This window comes from Monodon monoceros, unplaced genomic scaffold (genome assembly GCF_005190385.1).
Source record: "Monodon monoceros isolate NGI ecotype Baffin Bay Population unplaced genomic scaffold, NGI_Narwhal_1 Super_Scaffold_21, whole genome shotgun sequence".
Taxonomy (NCBI): Eukaryota; Metazoa; Chordata; class Mammalia; order Artiodactyla; family Monodontidae; genus Monodon; species Monodon monoceros.
In genome coordinates this window covers 107,060,374-107,086,739 of record NW_021703778.1, presented here as the reverse complement: position 1 = coordinate 107,086,739, position 26,366 = coordinate 107,060,374, and the positions used below count along the sequence as shown (strand labels likewise).

Genomic DNA, 26,366 nt, shown 5'->3' with positions numbered 1-26,366 from the left:
TTATGAATCTATTAAACTGAGTCTTGCTAAATGACAATGCTTCATCTTCATGAAAACATGGCAGAAAAGTGAGAGCAAAAAGCTAGGAAAAGGTAATTTCACACTATGTTTTTTGAGGATGTGGAAGTAGCCTCCAGAAATTCATAGTGAGTAAGAAACTGAAGGATATTTCACTCATTCAAGAGCTGTCTTTGGTCATACCTGGAGTAAAGAAAACTTTAAGTTCTTATAGTGACTAATCATAATTGGGATGAAAAGAGGTAGAAGATAGTGACAGTATGTCCATTGGGGACTTCCTGCTACAAGATATATTATTCCCTGCCTTGAAGAAAAGACACCAAGGTCATATGAACATTCACTTGGTATGTGTACTGGACAAGAGATCATTTAAAAGAGATCAGTCAAAATCCAGCCAGAGAAATGTTCTGATTTATAGTACAGTAAAATTTCTTCCCTACTGTGATCAGGAGAGTAGTGATCAGTTAATCAAAGTCAGTTAATGTAAAGAATAAAAAAGGACTTGTGTTGTATATAAACATTTTAAGCACTACCTTTTAACTTAAGGTCTAAAATGTATAATTGTCTGTCAATCTTGACGTAGATCCAAGACCTTTCCCTTGAGTACCGAGGTTCACTGACTGAAATTTTTTTCTTTCTTGCATAATGCATACCTATAAGGGATCACCTAACCTACAACTTCTAGTTTGTTTCTTTGAAGTGAAATAAAAAAAATTATAAACATTTACAAAGCAAGTTTAGTGTTTTTCAAGATTTTCTAATGTCTTACAGTTTTTGTGTTTTTTTTTACCTGCTACAAAATTAAGCAATAATTAAATCACCATCTTCATTGAGTCTAAGGCATGTAACTTAGTTTTATAGAAACAATCCTCTTTTCCTACTCATACCACTGACATAAACAGATTGGAATCAAATACAAGTAACTCTTTGGTAAGCAAAAAATTCAACTTGCAAACATACTAGCTGTCAAATGTCAGCATGTCAATAATGTGGCCAGCAACCACTGTTTTACCAAGGGAATAAAGGGCATCAGCTAATTTGATGTGTTGACTAGTGAAGATCAGTTCAGTTTCTACTTTATTTTGAAAGCTTATTTTCCCCCAAGAAAGATAGTGAAGTTGAACCAAAGAAAAATTAGTCCCCTGAAGGAGGGGCTCCAGTTAAAAGCTAGCATCGCTAGCAAGGGCTAAACCTTGTTCAGAGTGTAGACCTAAGGCAGTACATGTTTGCTTGACCAGATGATGTCTTTAGATCTAATTCAGTACCTCTTAACTTTCTCCACAAGAAGAACAAAAATTAATATTCAGCACCAATGAAGCCTTGATCCACAACAGCTTATTAATAGCTAATTCTTTGCCGGCTGCCTCAGGAAGGAGCATTCAGATGTAAGAGCATTAGGGGAAAGAGCATATAAGGCCATTTCTCTCTCTCATCTACTATGACTTACAGCTAGCTAACTTTTCCTTTTCTTAGGTTTCTGACGCTAGAGAGTAATTAATTCAGTGTGATTATGCAGGTGAGACAACAATAATTAAAATAAATTAAAATTTGTCTACAAATTATTTAAGTAATCTCAGAATCCATTCTGTAACAACCAGCAAGTGGGGGAAAACCTTATTTGTATTAGAAATGAAAAAATTGCTAAAGAGGTTTCAAAAGATAAGGTTTACTTTAAATAAGTGAGGATTCAACAATTTAATCTATTAGACCAACGTTAACTACCCAAGCCACTAAAATCCTTAGAATATCAATACATTTACATGATAATATTTGCCAAACTTGTTGCAAACTGCTGTGCTCCTTCTATCTTTCCACTGAAACATCAACTACTGGATAACTGCCAGGACTTCTCTTCTAGTATTCTGCTTCAGAAAACCATCAAAAGAAATGTAAGAAGCAGCTATAATCTAAACACCCCAAAAGAATATGCAAAATTGCAATAAAGACAAATACCAAGAGAAGTGTTCTGAGATCTCTGCATTAAAAGTCATAATATTCTTGCTAATAATAACTAATAACTACTCAGGTGAATAAATGTTTACAAAGAGGTGGTCAACAAATTCTAATGAAAAGAGTAAGAGATGATGGGGGAGTGGGATGAATTGGGAGATTGGGATTGACATATATACACTATTGATACTATGTATAAAATAGATAACTAATGAGAACATACTGTATAGCACAGGGAACTTTACTCAGTGCTCTGTAGTGACCTAAATGGGAAGGAAAACCAAAAAAGAGGGGATATATGTATACATACGACTGATTCACTTTGCTGTACAGCAAGAAACTAACACAACGTTGTTAAGCAACTATACTCCAATAAAAATTAAAAATAAAAAAAAGAGATAATGGAGAAAAATACTTCTTTAATTATTATTAACATTATATAGCCAGGGGCAGATGGTGTAACATAATAATGGCACAAATAAACATGCCACTTAAAAGTAAATATTTTAAAACTGGAAATTTAATAATTATGAAAAACTGTAAGAAAAAATGTTATAACTAGAAGTAATGAGAAAAAATGGAAACAATAGCATTTACGTGCTAGTTTTGACAAGGGAGAATAACTTAAGAAAGATGGTTAACATTAAAACAGGACTCTTCACAGAAGACATCCCAATTTTTCTATACTAATAAAATTTCTTTTTTATTATTTATTTATTTATTTAATTTTTGGCTGCATTGGGTCTTTTGTTGCTGCCCGCGGGCTTTTCTGCAGTTGCAGTGAGTAGGGGCTACTCTTCGCTGTGGTGCACAGGCTTCTCATTGGGTGGCTTCTCTTGTTGCAGAGCATGGGATCTAGGCACGCGGGCTCAGTAGCTGTGGCTCGCGGGCTCTAGAGAGCAGGGTCAGTAGTTGTGGAGCACGGGTTTAGTTGCTCCACGGCATGTGGGATCTTCCCGGACCAGGGCTCGAACCTGTGTCCCCTGCATTGGCAGGCGGATTCCTAACCACTGCGCCACCAGGGAAGCCCTAATAGAATTTCTTATATCAGAATAACTCAGAGTATGTGGCTTATTAAATACAACTATAATTTATATGTAAATAGTTAAAATAAATATGCTCCTTTATCTATGATTTAAAAACTTCTACTATTAATTGGGTTTCCTAGAATGATCCAATCAGGAATATTGTGTTCTATACATGACATTATTTTCCCTCTGCAAGTGAATGACCTTATATATAATGTCCTTTATAGTTTCTTTATATCAGATCCTACTAGGAATATGGTGTCTTCCTTGAGTTACAGCACAAAAATTATTCCAAAATATGTAGATTTTATATACAAGTATTTAACACCCTGAATGACAAATTAGTTTCTTAGCATAAGATGCTCTGCCAGACAATTAGCAGCCCTGGAAGAAACAAGTTCCTTTATAAAGAGAGCCAAGCAACCAGGTCTTAAAGCAGAATTTTTGGGTCAGGCATGGTGGCTTATTAAAGTATCTCAGACAGACGGCATCTATTAGGACAAAGTGATTCTCAAAAACTCATATACAATTATAAATAAGCATCATAAAGAACTTCGTGGGCAAATTTTGCCTTAAAAAACACCATTTTTCACCTAGTCACGTATACTAGCCATCTTCCAGTTCTCCACTTACTTCCAGAACTCACCCATCCCTCACACAGCTCAGACCATTCTCTTGTTAAAACATAAATCAGATCATGGCATTAACCTCATCATACTTAAATCCCTATTTCTCTTGACCCCATAGTCTATCACTCTTTCTCTCCTCACTATAAGTACATTAGACTTCTTCTAGGTCCTCCAAAACAATTTGTTCCTGCCTTAAGGCCTTTGCAGCACATATTAGTCACTCTGCCTGGAATACGTGGCCCTGAAATTTTCACTAACTGGCTCCTTCGTGTGATTCGGGTCTCAATTAAAACATCACCTTATCAAAGGTGATTTCCTTTGATGGTGATTTCACTTACTCTAGAACAGCCCTCTGAGCCAGTGTCTATCATATCACATCACCCTAATTTGGTGTTTTCATATCACCTAAATGCCTGACATTATCCCGTTTTCTAATTTGCTTACTTTGTTTGTTGTCACTACTATATTAGCTCCAAGAGAACAAAGAACTTGTCTGTCCTGTTTATTACAGAATCTCTAGGGCCCAGCACAACACCTACAGAGCCACTTAATATAATTAAGTAAATTACTTTAACCAGAATTTTCTCAAACCATAAGCTCTAGTCTCTGACCTAGAGTATATTCATATAAATTTGTGGCAGGATACTGTTTGTAAAGTTTTATGAATAAGATGAAACTGCACTTTCCATTGGTATGATAATTAGTTACTTTGGGTTACACAATTCAGTCTGGAAGTAGAAGCTAAGCTTGGCACTTTCCTGGTTTTACAACTGTGAGAACTGAAGTCAGAAAGTAAAATATAAGTATTAATAAACATTTAATAATGAAAAAAATTAATGAAAAAACTATATGTCAAAAAAATCCACGGAACAGTTTAAATCTCAAGGTACATACAGGACTATTAACAACTGTCATAAACAGCATGTAATCAAGAAACATTTGTTTAATGGATCATAAGATCTTGATTACATAATTATAGTTCAGTAGATGTAAAGCAGAACCTATATTTTGTTTTAATGCAATACATTTTTGTTTAACTTTTTATATTAGATTCACAGTCTTCATATTTAGCCTTGTAAGCAAAGCCTTTACTTTCCTAGTGAAGTAAATTCTCAATATAGCTCTTTGTTGCATTTTACTGGTTATATATATTATCTCCACAGGAGACAATGATCTCAGGTTAAAAAATTTGATCAGCATTTTCCCACTTTACAGAGATGCAACATATGGAAGTGAAAATATCAGCAGCAGAAATCATCTATAGACTGCTCAATTATGTTTCTATTCCTGTAGGTACATGAAAATAGCAAGCATCACTATCAAGATGTGGGGGAAAAAAAATCGGGTTGTCAGCTTAACAGAAATTATGCAGGTTTAAATTCTATGCTGTACAATGTCCATTATCTATCTATATTAGCTCCTTTCTAATGCTTTTTAAATCATTAAGAAAGAAAAATGTTTAATCCCCTTTTCCATAAATCCAAGTTGTTTTCAATACTTTGGACAGGAAGCAAGCATATTCAGCTTTTTTACATTGCTTTTTCAAATGTATCATCTCAAATGGAAAGTAGGGGTCAGTAATAGCCACATTCTAGTATATCATCAATCTGTCACTGGAATTCAGTTCCATGTCCAGAGAATAAATGACAGTAGAATACTGAAGAATGGATTAAGTCCAGCTGATACAGAGTTACCATGAATGAAGTAATGAGAAAAAAGAACTATGATAACAACATACAGAATATCCAATACATTTGTTTCAAAATCACAGTATAGCAGGTAACAGTAAGAAGCAATAATGCTAACAGACTAATCTAAAACTAAAAAGTTCAGAACCAAGTTACATAATGAATAGATATTTTAGATAGTACTATAGTAAAAGGGATGTCTAAATCTGTATTACTGATGTTTAGATACAGGTCTACTATTAACAAAGTAATACAATAAAACGTAATAAAAATATCACAGATGCTAACTTCTCCTTACTGAACATGTAAACTTGGACAAATCACTAATCTTCCTGGATGGGTTTCCTCACTTGCAAAAATGAAGGTAATAATGCTGCCTTCAATAATTATATCTCTTAACATTACAGTGAGGGCTCAACAAGATAATGAATATGAAAGAATCTTGCAAAGTCTAAAACCCTACAAAAATAGTAGCTATATTGTGGGGAAGGAAAAGCTAAATTTACCTTTATATGTTCTAAAACAGCAGTGGCAACATTTGTATGGAGATCAATAAGTCTTTTTTTTTCAAGGAGTTCTGGCAAAGAACTACAAGTATCAAAAAATTGAAAATTAACCATTAAATTCTCTAAGGAAATGACATAAATTTTAATAAAACACACACCTGGTTGCTTCCTCTGAGGATACTTGGAACAGTAAAACGGACAAAATTACACGTTAAACTATCAACTGAACTTAATCTCTAGGCTTGAACACATACAGTATTTACCACTTTAATACAGTTGAAATGCTTCTTATTTTAAAATAACCTGCCTCCCAAATATCATTATTCTACCATTTAACTTTCTGATTCCAAAATTTGGAGGTTTAGAATAAAATCAGATTAATGTGAAATTTCTAAAACACGAAACTCTCTCTCCTTGATGGCATTTAAAGTATGAAAAAGATACTGCTTAAACTTTAGCTAATAAAGTAATAGCAGCAATGATAAAATTAACAATAACTCACCTTACTTTATCAGCAATACTATCTCGGTGGCAAAATTACCCCCATTATACAATTCTAACTAGTAAAAGGAACAAATGATCTGCTATATGAAAAGGAGGGAACTTAAATCAGCTTGAACATATTAAAAACACAATTTAGTTCTTTAGTCTAAAGGTATATGCTATTACTATTATTTCCTATCATGAAAAATATTAATCAATTTTTTAACCTCCAAAATAAATTCTTATCAACAGAAAGATTTCAAAGAGGATAAACTGCCTACTTACCTAACGGCTGATGTTAACTTAGCAGTATTGTCAGACAGCATACTTATGGCTCCTTCATCTTCCCCTTCTAGTCCCTGGAAGGAAAAAAAGATCCCAGTAACTACTCAGAAATCCCAAGCCCAAGCATGAAAATCAATATATTCCTAAGATCACTGATAAACAGTAAGATTCTGGTCACCCAGGATAATAATTCTTCCCTTCTAAGGAGCAAGCATCTGCATTTTTGACAGTTATAGAAAAGTTCTAGTCACCACCAATCTAATGAATGGCTGGATGACTAAAAAAAGGACCAGCTGGCATTTTCAGATAAAGAAATAGGCCCAGAGACTTCCCTGGTGGCACAGTGGTTAAGAATCCACCTGCCTATGCAGGGGACACAGGTTCGAGCCCTGGTCCAGGAAGATCCCACATGCCGTGGAGCAACTAAGCCCATGCGCCACAACTACTGAGCCTGTGCTCTAGAGCCCGCGAGCCACAACTACTGAACCCACGTGCCATGACTACTGAAGCCCATGCGCCTAGAGCCCGTGTTCCATAACAAGAGAAGCCACCACAATGAGAAGCCCGTGCGCCGCAACAGAGTAGTCCCTGCTCGCCGTAACTAGAGAAAGCCCATGCACAGCCAAAAATAAATAAATTTATTAAAAAAAAGAAAAAAGAAAAGAGAAGTAGGCCCAGAGACTTGCCACAGGTCACACAGTAATGAACAGTACAGCTGAAATTTGAAGCTAGATCAAAAATATAGTAAAATGAGCAGCACTGGAACATATATCTCTAAAATATACTCACATTATATATTTTTTCAAATCATAAATTCATATTATTTTTTTTAAAGAGTCCACTCTTCTCCTTAGAACTTAGATTTCTTTTTAAAAAAGATCTTTTATGTAAGTTGGGAATATATTTTTTTGTTATTAAAGCAATGAATGGCCTTGAATTTTTGTAAGGAAAAAAAGTTAACCTCTTTCCCCCTCCAGATGTCCTTCTGCTTCCCTATATTTCCAAGAAAGTAAACAGAATCTTACCATAATGCTTTTAAGTCGTTTAACCTCATCTTCCTGTGCTCTGTAAGACTCTAGTTCTTGCTGAACTGATTCTGCAACTTCTGGGAATGGACTGAAACAGTATTGCACAAGAGGAACTATAAGTATGAGATTAGAAGATTGATTTTTGTGTGAATTTTGAAATATATACAATGAGGATTTATTATTATTTCAAATGTATTCATTTAGATTTGAATGTATATTATATATAACACAGGCAGAAAACATTTAGGATAAATACTACTATATATCCTTGTGATATCTATTTACATTGTAAATACTATTTCTTTAAAATGTGTAATACTTATATATATAAACAAATTTAAATTTTATTTCTATTCTTTTCATTAACTGTATCATTTTCTCTTCACCTATACACTGTTAGAAAAAATAAAAAGATATTTAAGTGACTGAAAAGCAAAGTAAGAGAAACCACAGTATATCAAACATCAATCAAATATTACCAGGCAAATTAACATATAGTGTCAAAGGGTCCATGTAACTACAAAGATGTACTAAAAAATATTACATGCTGTGAAAAAAACTGTAACTGTGAAAAAAATCTTTTAATTCTGTAAATTCAATATCTAGACCACCACTGGTAAAAATAGAACATGGGCCCAGTTTTTGTTTGTTTCGTTTTTATTAATTTTTACTGGAGTATAGTTGCTTTACAATGTTGTGTTGGTTTCTGCTGCATAACAAAGTGAATCAGCTATATGTATACATATATCCCCATATCCCCTTCCTCTTGCATCTCCCTCCCACCCTCCCTATCCCACCCCTCTAGGTGGTCACAAAGCACCGAGCTGATCTCCCTGTGCTATAACATGAGTATTTTTCATCTACAGCCTTAGGGGAGGCCAGCTTTTTCTCCTTTAAGAAAGAAATGGTCATGTCCCCCTTCCTCCACGCTGACACTTGATAACACTTCACTAATGATCAGCACAGAAATGAAAAAGCTCCTGAAAGGATTTTGAGAAACACAGTCCAGTTTTACATGACAACTGCAGGCCCTAACAGAGGTCCAGCAGAGTCTATGTTGTCAGAAAACAGCAGTGAGCAGGTAAAATGTGCTGGTTGAACTAAATGATCCTTAAAATCTCTAGTGTCTTTAGGTCTCAGGACTAACAGACGATAATAACTGCTTGTATTTATTGAGTGCTGACTGTATGACAAACACTATGCTAAGAATCTGTCTCTATTGTCTCATTTAATTCTGACCACAGTCTTGGTGGGGTACATATACACTACTGACAGCTAAGACCAGGGACTTTAGAATCTGCCAGAACTGGTTTTTATACCTGGTTTTACCAATGAAAGCTGGATGATTTGGGGCAAGTTACTTTACATTATGTCAATCTTCACAACAACCTGAAATAGGACAATAGGTAGAAGTATCATCCCACATTTCACTGATGAGGAAAATGAAGCTCAGAGAGATTTAAGTAGCTTGTTTAACTCTATGCTGTCTCCCAGCATCTGTGCCCACATTGCTACTGTAGCATGACATTCAGAGTGAGGGCTATTCCTACCTAACAAACAAAAAATTAAAGTTCTTACTATTCAACTGACCTCTTAAGTTGTTCCTAAACATATGGTCTAAAGAAAATATTCAAAATTTCCATATATGAATAAAGAAATTGTTTTCTTAAGCTTTTGTTTTTCTATTAGGGAATGTGAAATTTAAAATTAACTTTAAAATATCCTGCATCCTCTATAAATAATGTAAATTCTTATACTTTACCATTCTAAAAGGAAATGTAGACTATATATAGCATTCCAAAGAGAAGAAAATAATTTAAAATAAATTATAACAGTACCCAAAATTGCATTAGTCAGAGAGAGAAAGATAGTGACTTTTCATTGCAGAGAAACTACAATTCTTTGTTATAGCAATGTGATTTTCCAGTGTTTAAAAAAAAAGGTTATAAATAAAAAAAGATAAAGCATACAAAAAAACCAATTGTATTGAACCAAGTCTATATCCTACTTCTCTTTAAACATAAATGAGACCAAAAAGAACAGCCATATCAGGGAGATATACATATATATATATAGACAGATAGATACAGTAACTGTTGAAATAGTCTAGATTATAATAAATAACATTGTATTTCCATAATTGTTGATGAGCAACATTCTTTTTCTCTCAGAGGAATGATTTTTTTGTTTGTTTTTTAGAATGATTCCTCTAGCCATAATGACCACTAGACAACTTTTATAGCAGTTACTAAGCTCATGAAGTACCTCAACTTTAAGGGGTCATAGCAACACATGGGATCTGCATATCTACCTATAATAAATCACATGGCAAATTGTTAAAATTTTTTCACCTATTATTTCTAATGTACTTTGAATAAATCTTGTTTTCAGGCTTAGGTATTTTCTCCACAGATATCTAAAATTGGGTTTGTATGAAGGCAAACATGGAACAAAAAAGGAAAATCACACCTTCATGTTTTCCTATCACAAAAACCAATTTTAATGAAAGGTAGAAATGGTGCTGCAGAGGGTCAATGGGGATAGAAATGAAATTCAGAAAGACTATCTGTAAAATCTATAAAATCATATGGTGTGAACTTATTGAAAAGGGAAGTGGCTCCCACAAAACAACAAAAGCAACATAAGAACTAGGAAATTAAACAATAAAGACAGAGCTCCATAGACTATTTAATTACAGTTCTTATTCATGTTGTAGATGAACCACTGTGACCTGTTTTGATTTTTTTTTTTATAAACCCATTAAGTCATATGACATCTGCATATCTTTTTAGGGGGTGAATCTTTTACTTATTGTTTTTCTTATTTACCTTCCTTTATGTTTCTGCCAAAATTTATCAACTGGAGTTAAATCATAAGACTTCTTGTTTTTTCTCTTTGGTCTAGCACCAGCTGGGGAATTCTCCACTCCTGAAGACTCTTCCAAATTAACTCTGTTCAAGTGGAAATCCTAGGAAAAAGTAATTCTGTTTTAAATAACAGTTTTCTGAATTTAAGAACATTGCCTACAATAAGAAATATAACACAGATTCTTACTGCCTTTTCTACTATTTCCAAGGACAAAATACAGATCTGAAACTAAAAGACCTCCTTCCAATGTTTCGTTACATAAAGGTACCTTTAATTGTTTATGTATTTTAATTTAGTAGTAGATACATATGATTACAATTTCAAAAAGCCCATAAAACCATGTTTAGGTTCTTGTGTATCCTTCTACAAAAATATTTTTGTATATGTCAGCAAACATATCCTTTAAATTTTAAAGAATGGGATTACATTATACATACTTTGTACTTTACTCTTCTCATTTAATAAAGTATCAATATTTTGAGCTCTTCCTGTATTTGAATATGCATATCTACCTCATTTTTATCATGTCTACATAGTAGACAAATATTTGGCTACATTTATTTGACCACGTCTCTTGATGCTTAATTGTTTCCAGTAACAAACATAACCTTAAATGTAATTTTTAAACTCTTAGAGAGTCTTAACAGTCTGACCTGTTACTTGATGGATTGCATTAAAAAAAAAATTACAACAGAAGCTACAATAATAATAGCACTCCCTTTCAAATAAATGCTAAGAGCCAGTCATACTAATAGCTGCTAAGCTTTTCTGCGTAGACATAATTTTACTCACGTGAGGCTTGATTTTTTTGCCCTTTCTCAAAAAACAAACATACAAAAAAACAAAAGTGAGCTATCTTTTCTATTCTTTCTCCCTCCTTCTTGCATTAGACTTGTGGGTTCCTTTATGTAATAGCAGTATTTTATGGTTCAACTCTACTCTGAAGAATAGTGAGCTAGAGATAAAATATGGCTATCAATAAGCAAATGAATGATGAGCAAAAGAAATTATACGGAGAAATTATCTAGCATGAATGTGATACAATCATCTTCATTCAAAGATATAAGTTCTTAATGATTAAACTTCTAGGTCTTAGCAAATTAAATGTACTGAATATAATTTAATTTCCTCTTGACAGGAAAAGGTCATTAATACTGAGATTGGATCCTTAGACCATACCCTGTAACTTTCTCAAATAAATCCTTTACAATAGCTTACTTCCTTGTCATTTTCCCCCATGACATAAAAAAAAAGAGTGCAAAATATATAGATGTCTAACTGCCAGTAGAATAACAAGCCTCTTGACAAAGAAGAGTGTACTATATTGTATTTCAACCTGTTAGTATTATGTCTTTCCTATGGGCTCCTTATATTATCATAGGATAAACATAACATAATATAACCCTATTTAATCCCTTTTCCCATCCCATACCTTAACCTCACCTTGGCACAGCAAATCATCCATATAGGAAGAAAGTACAATAAACAGGTGTTAACAGCTACATCTGAGAAGAACCTTTGTTTTTAAAAGTTATCTAACAAAACAAAGATACTGAATAAAAGAAACATTTTTAAATAGTTAAGCTTTATTAACTAGAATTTCTAGTGAAGTACTATTTCCGTGGTGATGACACACAGCTCATTCAAAACACAAGTAACTTGTTAGCAAAATTACTGCTCTAAAAATAGGACAGCATGCTAATACCTAAGTATTGATGGAATACTTAAAACACAAAATGATAAAGGAATCAAAGATGTTAAGAGTTTTCAGAAATAACATAATAGCGGCAAGAAACATTCCCCTTGTTTGCACTAATAGCCAGGCAAATAAGGAAAAGTAATTTCAGTTTTGAAAATTGGGAAATCAGAACATTCTGTGCTGTACTCAATCATGTTAAAGGAACTGAAGACATGGGTATAGAAGACAACAGAATTAGTTTTCACATGGTAAAGTCTAATCTATTTCCACTGATATTCACACTTTCCTGACTTAGAAAACTGGACAACGGTGTGCCAAATCACCAGATATAAGTAAATCCCACTGGGAAAACATGGGTAAGTCTTCAGCAGTCTTGTTTGCCTTCCATGAGTTAAAGCAGACCAGGGGAGGCAGATAGAGCTAATATTAACAAAGTTACATTTGGGTAATATAGGTTAACACCTATTTATGCAGAGCTAAGATTTATATTCACATGAGAAAAAAAGCCAAGCAAAGTAAAAGTAACTTTTATTTTGGCAAGGAATTGCGCCAAATCTAATTAAGTCTCTAGATCTATCAGTTTACAGGAAATACTGGAAAAAGAGAAATAATGTCAAATTGTACCCCACAAAGATACAATCAACCAAATGCAGAAGTGTCATATATCTTTAAGAAAACGAGTTCTTCTAAAATGTTTTTCTAATAACCTTTTAAAAGTATATATTAACTTGGAAATGACCTCCTTTTCTCTTCTTGAGTGGCAAGAACAAAATAAACTTTACTAAAGTCCTTATGTAATTAGTACAAATTCTGATTTAATATTTTAAATAATGAGAGTCAGTAGCAGAGGGCCAAAGGCACAAACAAGGGCACCTAAGATTCAAAAAAACAAAGGCCAACTAAAGGACAAGACACGGCAATGAAATAATGTCCACCCTTTGCCTAAAACTACTCATTGCAGTTGAACAATCAAATCTACAGCCCCTGCAACCAAGACACGACAAAAAGGAATCATGACTTTCTAATTACTAATTTTGCTTCTTATATCCTGAGAAAAGGAAAGGGACACTGCAAAGTTTTTCATCAGAAGAGTGTATCTGCCATGTTAAAGGACAACAATCACCTTTCTGACACACAGAGAGGCTGTGTGAATTTTCACAGCAGTTTCCAGGGCCTGATATATAAATATTATCAATGTTCTAGATTCTCAGGCAAAGATATTTAATACAAAAAGCAAGCTCCAATTTCAAGTTAAACTTGAAACTCCCATCTACAACTTTTACTCCATCTTGTGGAGGTGGAGGGTATAACTATTAAGAATTTTGAAAGCTCGGAAGAAACCTCAAAAGCTGCAGTTTTAACAATCAACAAAAAATGGCTTGCTTACAGTTGGTTATGATATCTCAGTTGTAGTTTTTTCACATCTAGAAAGTGTATTAAAATTAATGAACAGGATTAACTCAATATAAGCTGTATAGGTTGTTATAACCAATTTTCTCAGAGACTATTTTCACAAGACGTAAATATTTTAATAATAATGTTACTGAGAAAAGACGGCTTAAAGGGTAATACGGAATCTGAGAACCTCGCCTAAGAAAGAAAGTTAACTAGAGATGTGCATTGCTCTATTATTTATAACAAAAAATAAAAACAACAATAACCCAAATGTCCACAGGAATCCACTATTGTAACCTCCATGCAAGCAGGGATCATGTCTCCTTTGTTTACCTTGTATCCCAGTGACCAGCAGTGTCTGGTGCAGAGGAGGCACTTAATAAATATTTGTTGAATTGAATTCCTTGGAAACACATGGTTTCCAACTTTTTATTCTGGGAAGTGAAGATGATTAGAACAAAGCCCCCCAAACCCCTACCATATACTTTTACTGTCTTGTATTTTTAAAATAATATTTTAACTTCAAATAGTAGAAAATAAAAATTAGTATATCTCACAAGGATGCAAGGTCAGTTGCAAAAACTCATTTCATATTACTTATTATTCTCATTTCACTCTGCAATAGTAAAAACCTCAAAATCAGTATTAGCCTTGCCTAGTTTTGGGGAATGTCTGCCATAACTTGTGTTTCCCAATTTCTCTTCTGACAATGGGGACTCAGCATATTCCTTTACATTGCAATTACCTGTACACACATCTTATCGCCTGCACTCAAAGCATCATGTACTTTAATTTCCTCTAGGAACCCTTCAAGTTTAGGAATTAGAAAGGATCCCGGTATCTCGATGCGCTATATGGCCTCCACACACCACTGGCAGGAGTGAAGAGGTGACCCCTGATCTGTACGCTCTTACTAAGACCCTTGCTCCCACCCAACAGGCAGGGACCCACCAACCAAATCTAATTTGAGACTATCAAAACTAACTCATCATGCCACCCCTTTTCAGATTCCATCTCTCTTTCTTACTGGATTCCTGAAACCATTCTGCCTACCCTCTGGAACTCGTACTCAGCAAAATCTCCTATTCTGAACATCTACTCTCAACTTCCACTGAACACTTTCTTGCTCTAGTTGAACACCAACTGGCTATCTCCTGTAGCCTTCTCAGACCACAACCTCTTTTTTTTTTTTTTTTTTACACACATCTCAAACCACTGGACCCAGGATTGGGCTAGGTGTCTTCCTTGTTACTCCCAGACTCTTCACTTGTCCTCTTCCCTAAAACAACTCCAGCTTTGAAACTCCCATCATCAGCCTATAACCGTAATTCTTAATCAGAGACAATTTTACCCCTCTCTACCCCATGGGAATATTTGACAATGAAGACATTTTGGTTGTCCAGAACTAAGGGTTGCTACTGGTATCTAGAGAGTAGAGGTCAGGGATGCTGCTAAACATCCTACAATACACAGGACAGCCCCCTACAGCAAAGAATTATCAGGCCCAAAATGTCAATAATGCCAAGGTTGAGAAATCCTGGTCTGTAGTCATCCTGGTCACTAATGCCTCATACAGACCTGCAGGACACTCTTATCTCCACAACCAACTCTTCTCTTTCGATCATTCCCCAATAGGGAATACACAAACATGCTGTACTTTTTCTCATTTAAAAATCTTTTTTTGATTTCACATCCCCTTCCAGCAGTCACCCCTTTTCTCAGCTCTCCTATACAGCAAAACTCTTTCAAGGTTTGTCTATATTCTCTCACCTATGCCACTTCTTCCAATCTATCTTATACCTACTTCAGTGTTTAACCCCTACACTACAGAAGCCACTTTTTTATTTATATTTATAATATATTTATAATATATTTTTATAATTATAAAAATATATATTTTTAATATTTTTTATATAAAATATTTATAATATTTATCTTTATTAGAGTACAACTGCTTTACAATGGTGTGTCAGTTTCTGCTTTATAACAAAGTGAATCAATTATACATATACATATGCCCCCATATCTCTTCCCTGTTGCATCTCCCTCTCTCCCACTCTCCCTATCCCACCCCTCCAGGTGGTCACAAAGCACGGAGCTGATCTCCCTGTGCTATGCGGCTGCTTCCCACTAGCTATCTATTTTACGTTTGGTAGTGTATATATGTCCATGCCACTGTCTCACTTTGTCCCAGCTTACCCGTCCCCCTCCCCATATCCTCAAGTCCATTCTCTAGTAGGTCTGCATCTTTATTCCCATACTGCCCCTCGGTTCTTCTGACCGTTTTCTTTCTTTTTTTTTTTAGATTCCATATATATGTGCTAGTATATGGTATTTGTTTTTCTTTTTCTGACTTACTTCACTCTGTATGACAGTCTCTAGGTCCATCCACCTCACAACAAATAACTCAGTTTCGTTCCTTTTTCTACTGAGTAATATTCCATTGCATATATGTGCCACATCTTCTTTACCCATTCATATGTTGATGGACACTTAGGTTGCTTCCATGTCCTAGCTATGGTAAAGAGAGCTGCAACAAACATTTTGGTACATGACTCTTTTATTTATTTATTTATTAACATCTTTAGTAGAGTATAATTGCTTTACAATGGTGTGTCAGTTTCTGCTTTATAACAAAGTGAATCAGTTATACATATACATATGTCCCCACATCTCTTCCCTCTTACATCTCCCTCCCACCCTCCCTATCCCACCCCTCTAGGTGGTCACAAAGCACCGAGCTGATCTCCCTGTGCTATGCGGCTGCTTCCCACTAGCTATCTATTTTACGTTTGGAAGTGAATATATGGCCACGCCACTCTCTCACTTTGTCACAGCTTACCCTTCCTCCTCCCCATATCCTCTAGTCTATTCTCTAGTAGGTCTGCATCTTTATTCCCGTCTTGCCCCTAGGTTCTTCTGACCCTTTTTTTTTTTTTTTTAGATTCCATATATATATGTGTTAGCATATGGTATTTGTTTTTGTCTTTCTGACTTACTCTGTATGACAGTCTCTAGGTCCATCCACCTCACTACAAATAACTCAGTTTCGTTCCTTTTTATGGCTGAGTAATATTCCATTATATATATATGCCACATCTTCTTTATCCATTCATCTGCTGATGGACACTTAGGCTGCTTCCATGTCCTGGCTATTGTAATAGAGCTGCAATGAACATTTTGGTACATGACTCTTTCTGAATTACGGTTTTCTCAGGGTATATGCCCAATAGTGGGATTGCTGGGTCCTATGGTAGTTCCATATTTAGTTTTTTAAGGAACCTCCAACTGTTCTCCATAGTGGCTGTATCAATTTACATTCCCACAAACAGTGCAAGAGGGTTCCCTTTTCTCCACACCCTCTCCAGCATTTATTGTTTGTAGATTTTTTCATGATGGCCATTCTGACCGGTGTGAGATGATATCTCATTGTAGTTTTGATTTGCATTTCTCTAATGATTAATGATTTTGAGCATTCTTTCATGTGTTTGCTGGCAATCCGTATATCTTCTTTGGAGAAATGTCTATTTAGGTCTTCTGCCCATTTTTGGATTGGGTTGTTTGTTTTTTTGATATTGAGCTGCATGAGTTGCTTGTATGTTTTGGAAATTAATCCTTTGTCAGTTGCTTCATTTGCAAATATTTTCTCCCATTCTGAGGGCTGTCTTTTCGGCTTGTTTATGGTTTCCTTTACTGTGCAAAAGCTTTAAAGTTTCATTAGTTCCCATTTGTTTATTTTTGGTTTTATTTCCATTTCTCTAGGAGGTGGGTCAAAAAGGATCTTGCTGTGATTTATGTCATAGAGTGTTCTGCCTATGTTTTCCTCTAAGAGTTTGATGGTGCCTGGTCTTACATTTAGGTTTTTAATCCATTTTGAGTTTATTTTTGTGTATGGTGTTAGGGAGGGTTCTAATTTCATTCTTTTACATGTAGCTGTCCAGTTTTCCCAGCACCACTTATTGAAGAGGCTGTCTTTTCTCCACTGTATATTCTTGCCTCCTTTATCAAAGATAAGGTGACCATATGTGCGTGGGTTTATCTCTGGGCTTTCTATCCTGTTCCATTGATCTATATTTCTGTTTTTGTGCCAGTGCCATACTCTCTTGATTATTGTAGCTTTGTAGTATAATCTGAAGTCAGGGAGCCTGATTCCTCCAGCTCCATTTTTCGTTCTCAAGATTGCTTTGGCTATTCGGGGTCTTTTGTGTTTCCATACAAATTGTGAAATTTTTTGTTCTAGTTCTGTGAAAATTGCCAGTGGTAGTTTGACAGGGATTGCATTGAATCTGTAGATTGCTTTGGGGAGTAGAGTCATTTTCACAATGTTGATTCTTCCAACCCAAGAACGTGGTATATCTCTCTATCTATTTGTATCATCTTTAATTTCTTTCATCAGTGTCTTATAATTTTCTGCATACAGGTCTTTTGTCACCTTAAGGGGGTTTATTCCTAGATATTTTATTCTTTTTGTTGCAACGGTACATGGGAGTGTTTTCTTTGTTTTTTTTTTTTTTTTTTGGGAGTGTTTTCTTAATTTCACTTTCAGATTTTTCATCATTAGTGTGTAGGAATGCAAGAGATTTCTGTGCATTAATTTTGTATCCTGCTACTTTACCAAATTCACTGATTAGCTCTAGCAGTTTTCTGGTAGCATCTTTAGGATTCTCTATGTATAGTATCATGTCATTTGCAAATAGTGACAGCTTTACTTCTTCTTTTCCAATTTGGATTCCTTTTCTTTTTCTTCTCTGATTGCTATGGCTAAAACTTCCAAAACTATGTTGAATAATAGTGGTGAGAGTGGGCAACCTTGGCTTGTTCCTCATCTTAGTGGAATTGGTTTCAGTTTTTCACCACTGAGGACGATGTTTGCTGTGGGTTTGTCATATATGGCCTTTATTATGTTGAGGAAAGTTCCCTCTATGCCTACTTTCTGGAGGGTATTTATCATAAATAGGTGTTGAATTTTGTCGAAAGCATTCTCTGCATCTATTGAGATGATAATATGATTTTTCTCTTTCAATTTGTTAATATGGTGTATCCCGTTGATTGATTTGTGTATATCGAAGAATCCTTGCATTCCTGGGATAAACCCCACTTGATCATGGTGTATGATCCTTTTAATGTGCAGTTGGATTGTTTGCTAGTATTTTGTTGAGGATTTTTGCTTCTATGTTCATCAGTGATATTGGCCTGTAGTTTTCTTTCTTTGTGACATCTTTGTCTGGTTTTGGTATCAGAGTGATCAGAAGCCACTCTTACGAAATTCACTAATAACCGTGACACTGCCACATGCAATGGTGACTTCTTAGTCCTCAGCATTTGTACAAGTTAATTACTGCCTCCTGTTTGAAACATTTAATTCACTGGCTTCCAAAACAACACAGATCTAGTTCTCATACCTCACTGGCTGCTACTTCCTATATTATATTGTTCATTCCTACTCACTACCTCAATATCTAAATGGTGAAATTCCTCAGAGATCAGTTCTCAGACCTCTTCTCTCTTCTATCTATACTCACTCTCTTGGTGATCTCATCTTACCTCTTGGCTTTAAATACCATCTATATATGAACTACTTCTAAATTTACTTCTCTAGACTAGATGTTTCTCCTTAACTCCAGGCTCATATATCTAACTATCTAATGATATCTATATACTTGAATATCTTAATGGGCATCTCACATTTAACATGTCCAAAACTCAACCTCTGGTTTTCCCCCGAAAACTGCTTCTCCCACGTCTTTCCCATCTCAATAAAGAACATCCTCCATTTGCAAAGGCCAAAACTTTGGAGTCATCTTTGGCTTCTCTCTCTTACATCTCACATCCCATTCATCAGTCAATCCTATACCCTACATTCAATAGATTATCACAACCCTCACCATTTCCATCCTGGTGTAAAACACCATCATCTCTTGCTAAGATAACTGCAACTCCTAACTGGTCTCCTTGACTCTTCCTATGCCCCCAAAGAGTCTGTTTCAATATAGTAGCTAGGATGATACTCTTAAAATGTGTATCAGATGTCATTCCTTTACTCAAAACTATGTGAGGCTCTCTGCTTCCCTCAAATTAAAAATCAAAATCCTTACAGTGGCCTTTAATGTCCTATGCTACATTGCATCCCGTGTTCTATTTAACTTCATCTCCTGCTACTTTTCCCTGCCTTACTTGCTCTGGCCACTTTGGCTGCCTTGCCATCTTTTAAACATATCAGGCATCCTTCTGCCTGGAATGCTATTCTCCCAAATAGCTACATAATTCACTACCTTCTCTCCATTAGATCTTTCTCAAATGTCTCTTTTTCAGTGAGGTCTTCCCTATTTTAAAACTGCAATCCTGTTCACCATTACTTACTTTACTTTTCTCCAGAGTATTTTTCACCTTATGAAATATTACATATTTTATTTATTGCCTGTCTCTCCTACTAGAATGTAAGATACAGGAAGAAAGGAATATTTTCACTTGCTTTATTTATTGCTAAAACCAGGGTCTAGAATGTTCTGTCAAAGAGTAGGCACTCCAATAGTGGTTCTTCAGCCTCTACTGACCTATGAAAACTACTTTCCATGTTCTGTTACTCAGGGTTGGATCCATTGTCCCTTTGATTCTTCTCACTCTCCAGTGTCCCTTTGATTCTTCTCACTCTCTCTACTGAATCAGAGTTGACTACTATCATTGACACTTATCTTCGAGTCCAGAATCATAGAGGACTCTCGGATAGAGAAGTGTGCAGAACTGCCAATTTCCATCAGTAATCCTAAAATCTGATTTATTAAAAGATACTTTACAGTTAGAGTCTGTGTTTTAAAGAAATAAACCATTAAACCAAAACCATCTATTGCATGTCTTTCATTTCCTTTCTGTATGACATTTCAGGCAATCTTTGCAATAATGATGCTATTATATACTATAATCCCTAGAGGCTTGGGCTAAGATTTAGTAAATTAGAGTGCTGGTCTTGGCAAAGCCAGTAATTTAGGTTCATATCCTTTAACTTCTGTGTCTCAATTTTTCTATCTTACAAATGGGGACTATTCTGGCCCTTTTACATAGTGTCTTATAGAAATTATTTGTATACATCTTTTCTTTCCATTGCCTTTGAAGATTGGGGCTGTTTTTATTTATCTGTGTATATCACATGCTATTTACAATGTTTAGTAGGTCAATATATGCATGGATAAAACAGATTTTAGTTTTAAGCATGAAATTACCTATGTGGAATTACTTCAAAAAACATATGATGTAATATAAAAAATACTATTTATTTTTACCATAAAATGAGGCTTAACAGATTCCCAGGAAAAAAAGGAGAAATTACATCTTTTCTCCCCAAGGAGAACAAATTTATTTACTTACTCAGTATGAAAAATTAAAAAAAAACCAGCCACTCATTTTCCTCCATTCTTTTGTTCCCCATCATTCCAACAATACTACTGATTTATCCTGTAATTTAAAGACCATAAATTTGGAACTTTAAACCTCAAGGCTTCACTATTCTCCAGCATCCACATCTAGTGATACCAAATTCCATCACCTTTTTTGTTTCTATTTCACAGCTCCATCCTTCTCATCTGCATTTCTGTAGCCATGATGTTAATTTTAAATTAAGACCATTGAATGTTACTACATTTTAGCAAAAAGTGGTATATTTAGCCTCTTACCAGTACATCATGCACCAAGGCTTGATATGTCCAAGTATGGTGTAAAGGAGTTGCCAAATCTATGTTTCTGTCAACAAGGACTAATAAAGGCCTTTGGAAGCTGTAAATATATTTAAAAAAAAGTTATGTAACTCTTAATACCTGTGTATACATCTACATTCTTCTACTACTTTCAGTATATGTCATTTTCATATGAACAGTAAGTATACTAATATTGACATTCCATAATACTTTGCTTTCTAAAAAATTTTCTAGTACAATCAAGTAAAGCAATACTTTGTACTACCTAGAGCCTGTGTATGATGCTAGATTATAAGTCTTACTTAGGGAACTTTCTTAAAGGAAAAAATCTATACAAATACTTCTACAGAATAATTTTTTTTTTTTTTTTTTTTTTTTAGTGGTATGTGGGCCTCTCACTGGTATGGCCTCTCCTCTTGTGGAGCACAGGCTCCAGACGCGCAGGCTCAGCGGCCATGGCTCACAGGCCTAGCCGCTCCACGGCATGTGGGATCTTCCCGGACCGGGGCACGAACCCGTGTCCCCTGCATCAGCAGGCGGACTCTCAACCACTGCGCCACCAGGGAAGCCCTACAGAATAATTTTCATAGTTATCAAAGTAAGAATAAGTTGCTTTTGCTCAGATTTATATTTTACATTTTTGAATAAAGGGAAAAAAAGAAAACCCATTGTCAGGTTCAGGGAAAACAATTACAGAGAGTAGGATCTTACAAATTTATACAAATGTTCAATCGTTTCATAAATTACAAATTCCAATTTTTTCCTGAAAACACAAATTCAAAAAAGCAGACTCAAGAGAAGAGGCTCACAACACCCTATCCCATTATAATATATGAAACCAAAACATTATACTACAACAGTAACTAATTATATAATTACTCACTTACCAGACATGTCATATATTGTTTAACTCCATCACTATCATTTAGATATGAAATAAACTACATTTAAAGCAAATTGAGGCACAAAGTCATCTGGTTACCATGTGTCTCCAGAAGGCATAGAGATTTCACTTTAGAGGCACTACTGTATCAAGAGTACACGTCAATTTTCAATAGGCATTGCTACCTGATTTTATTTACTATATGTATTTTCTCCTGAAAGACCTCTGACAATTTCAGTAACTCATTACACCCTACTGGGTGTAAGACAGTGAACTCCCAACTGCATTAATTATAAGACTTGGCGATAAAAAGGTAGGAGTGGCACGCTTACCACCTTCTACCATCGTTCATTATTCCAGAGCTAGGTGGAAGGTAGGGAGGATAGCCTACGGCAGGGTTTCTTAACTCAGCACTACTGACATCTGTGGCTGGATAAGTTCTTATTATGGGAAGTTGTCCTGTGAAGTGTAGGATGTGTAGCAGCATCCAATAATGCACCCCATTAGATTCCAGTAGCAACTACCCAGTTGTGACAACTGACATGTCTCTAGACATTACCAAATTCTCGTTGAGAATCATTAGCCTACAATTGGATTCAAATACATTTAACAATAAATAGTCTGACAAGGCTGCTGACCCCTAATTCAAATAATTTAGAAATGCATACAACAAACTAAAAGTAAGACAACTATATTATGATCATGTGAATACACTAAAAAAAATTTATCTAAATAAAACAGTGCCTTTATATTGGTTTCTAAGGCCTATACAAGAGCACAATAAAAAAGGAACTGTTCAGTAAGGTATGACATAGTGGTTGCTTCTGTTGAAAAAAAAATCAGATGAGAATTTGATATCTCTGCTCTACTTAATAAGAAATATCATTATTTAGAAGAATATTTAGACCAGCGATGAAATTGCAAAACAGTTTAAAGTAACATGGGAGGTGAAACAGTTGAACAAACAATTGAAACACAATGTTAGTATCAACTGCAAATTATAGGAATAGTATATAAAACTGTAAGAGCCATCAAACTGACTTAAAATGAAGTCTACCATAAGAGTATAATTCCTGGAAGGCAGTTATACTGAGTATCAGTTTATTTTCACAGGCTTTATTTATTAATTCACCTAAAACTAGGGATAATAATTAATTTTCCAAAATACTGTCTATTCCCCTTGAAATAATTTTCAGCCATTGGTGTGGGTTTCTTTACTTCCTCACCCCAATACTGTCCATTATTATCATTATTATTTGTGTGTGTGTGTGTGTGTGTGGTACGCGGGCCTCTCACTGTTGTGGCCTCTCCCATTGTGGAGCACAGGCTCTGGACACGCAGGCTCAGCGGCCACAGCTCACGGGCCCAGCCACTCCGTGGCATGTGGGATCTTCCCGGACCGGGGCATGAACCCGCGTCCCCTGCATCGGCAGGTGGACTCTCAACCACTGCACCACCAGGGAAGCCCTGTCCATTATTTTTAATAAAGAAAAGTTAAATACACTATAATGGACAGTTTTTTTAAAAAAATTTCTATTCAATAATAATTGAGCAGTCAGTAACTTTGGCATTATCTATTTATATTAGACATGGTAAAAAAGACAAAAATACTTTGCCGGTATTTTAATGTAAAAATGGAAACCAGTTAATAGGTAGAAATAGACATAGGCATCACAAGTTATTCAACTTACTTTTTTTCATTACCAAGAGGCTTAATGATAATTAAAAGGAAGTGGCTTCTTACTGCAAAAGCCGTATAAACAGGGCTTCCCTGGTGGCGCAGTGGTTGAGAGTCCGCCTGCCGATACAGGGGACACGGGTTCGTGCCCTGGTCCGGGAAGATCCCACATGCCGTGGAGCGGCTAGGCCCATGAGCCATGGCTGCTGAGCCTGCGCGTCCAGAGCCTGTGCTCCGCAACGGGAGAGGCCACAACAGTGAGAGGCCCGCGTACCGCAAAAAAAAAAAAAAAAGCCATATAAACAGAAAAATTTATCCTACAGATGATAAAAATGAAAAACAAAAAATTCTAACAAAAGAAGGTAAATTAAATAAAATATTCCATTTGTATTTTTAAAAACGATTTGAATCAAAACCCTGATCTAGACTTTCCAGTATAAGGGTATTCTATCAGACAAGGAAAAACAACCCAAAAAACTCTACAAATGTTTCATTTTCAAGCATATAAGGTGTATTAACTAACATAATACCTGAACTGGCCAGCTCCAAGGGTGTCACCTGTAAAAAGACTGTTTCTTGCATCTCTCAGATTTTCCCGAAGTTTCTTATCTAGTTTCTGAAAAATGAAATTTTCCATTAACTCTTTTTAAAAAAATATTTAATTTTATTGAAGCATAGTTGATTTACAATGCTGTGTTAGTTTCAGGTGTACAGCAAAGTGATTCAGTTATACATATACATATATTCATCTTTTTTTAGATTCTTTTCTTATATAGGTTATCACAGAATATTGAGTAGAGTTCCCTGTGCTACATTAACTCTTGAAGAACAGTTTCAGACAACTTTGCATAGGGTAATACACATTGTATTCTTAATTTTGGAACTAAGAAATTTAGAATTCCTTTACAAAACAGCAATTCTCACATTTTAGCTTCTTTACTATTCAATATTATCCTAACTTGGACTTGAAAAGACCAATGCTTTTTCTATTGTGACTCAGACCTGATTTCACTAATAATCACTTTTTTTGGACTATCTTTACTTTAGGTATAGGAAACGTTTTGCAGTAATAACCCACACTCTCTCCCAAAGCATAACTTGCTGCACCGAGGAAGCTATCTCAATAGTGGTGGTTGCAAGAGGCTCCAGAATAGAAATGGAATATGTGAAAGAAACTAGCCCTCTATCTGTCAATGACTCATTTGGGCTACTAAAACTCAAAAATGTTAGTGTATCTTCCTCCATCTTTCCATACCATTTACCTTCTTTTCAGTAACTCTGTAATTTCTCTAATATCTTATTTTTTAATCTTTAAAGCAAATTCTTGAATGCTCATTTTACACAGAATGTTCTACTCCAGTATTATGGGAAAGCAAAATACACTTCATCATGTTAAAAATGATTATAATTGTTAATAAATGTTTGCTAAATGAAGTTAAATATTAAATGATTTGAGGAATCAAATAAGTGTAAAATACTACTTAGAGAGACAAAGCTAAATGAGGAATATTTATTTGAGTAAAAAAGAAACAGGGCTGGAATAGCACATTCACATTGGAATAAATCATTTTACTCCATCACATGATCACAATGATTACTTTTTATTTTTGGTGTAATCCCAATGTTATAAAATAAAAATATTTGCCTTTGGCACTTAATATATAACCCATAACAACTGTATACATACTTAATATTAACAAAAATACTTGAGGTATTTAGGGAAAACAACTGGCACGTTATTTATCCCCAATGGATATTTGCATGAACTCACCACTGCTACCATTTCTGCTGCTGTTCCTCTTGAACATCTGATTATAGGGACAGCACCTATTTTAACAACAGATGTTAGCAATGATTTCAGCTCTTAATAATTAAAATGGATACTTATAAAATACATCAGCCTCAAATAATAACATATAATAGATATATACAATTTCAGGCTACAAACATAAAAGGATTTATAATCTTGAAAATAAAAGCAAGGTTTCAGAAACAGACCTTACCATTTATAAAGACAACATGAAGGGAGTCAGAAAAACATGATTTTTATATTGTGTGGGTCAATCAGTGTGACCATATTTTTTCAATGGACTGACTAAATCAGCACTTTGACTAATTTAAAAGATAGTATCAATAGAAAACACATTCTTTGCACAATGTAAAATGCTCCTAAAAGTTGGCCTCAGTTTATTATCAAATCAACTCATTTTAGACTTCTTAATTTCTCTCTATTATTCGAAGTTTTATTGAAGGCTGAAATCCTAAAATGAGAAAAAAAAATTAAACTGCACTGAAAATCTCATAAAACAAAGAACATTGTAATACTTATATGCTGAAATTCTTACATTTTAGATTCTATACAAAGCATGCTCAGTCACTTGTAAAAGTAAAAACGTGAAATATTAGTACATTTTTTAAAACTTTGTTTTCTTCTGATGGCAAGCTATACATGTCTGTCCTAAGAAAATCCAAATAATATTAGAAATGTACAAAGTTAATCCTCTTGATTCAAGCATCCCAAAATAACCCCATTAAGAATT

At 34.9% G+C, this 26,366-nt stretch overlaps 1 protein-coding gene across 5 annotated transcripts in view; it reads right to left on the bottom strand.

Annotated features, from left to right (window-relative positions):
• Positions 1–26,366, bottom strand: part of SCFD1 (sec1 family domain containing 1) — a 142,663-nt gene that overhangs the window by 75,074 nt on the left and 41,223 nt on the right. For all 5 annotated transcript variants that reach the window (XR_003795863.1, XM_029237660.1, XM_029237661.1 and 2 more), the window contains 7 exons: positions 25,598–25,653; positions 24,357–24,442; positions 21,245–21,344; positions 10,444–10,583; positions 7,613–7,703; positions 6,588–6,661; positions 5,820–5,901 (listed from right to left, as the gene is read on the bottom strand). Coding sequence is in view for 4 of the 5 variants with exons in the window: in XM_029237660.1 (XP_029093493.1) it covers positions 5,820–5,901; positions 6,588–6,661; positions 7,613–7,703; positions 10,444–10,583; positions 21,245–21,344; positions 24,357–24,442; positions 25,598–25,653 (629 nt within the window). In the remaining variant the exon portion in view is untranslated. The remainder of the gene's footprint in view (positions 1–5,819; positions 5,902–6,587; positions 6,662–7,612; positions 7,704–10,443; positions 10,584–21,244; positions 21,345–24,356; positions 24,443–25,597; positions 25,654–26,366) is intronic.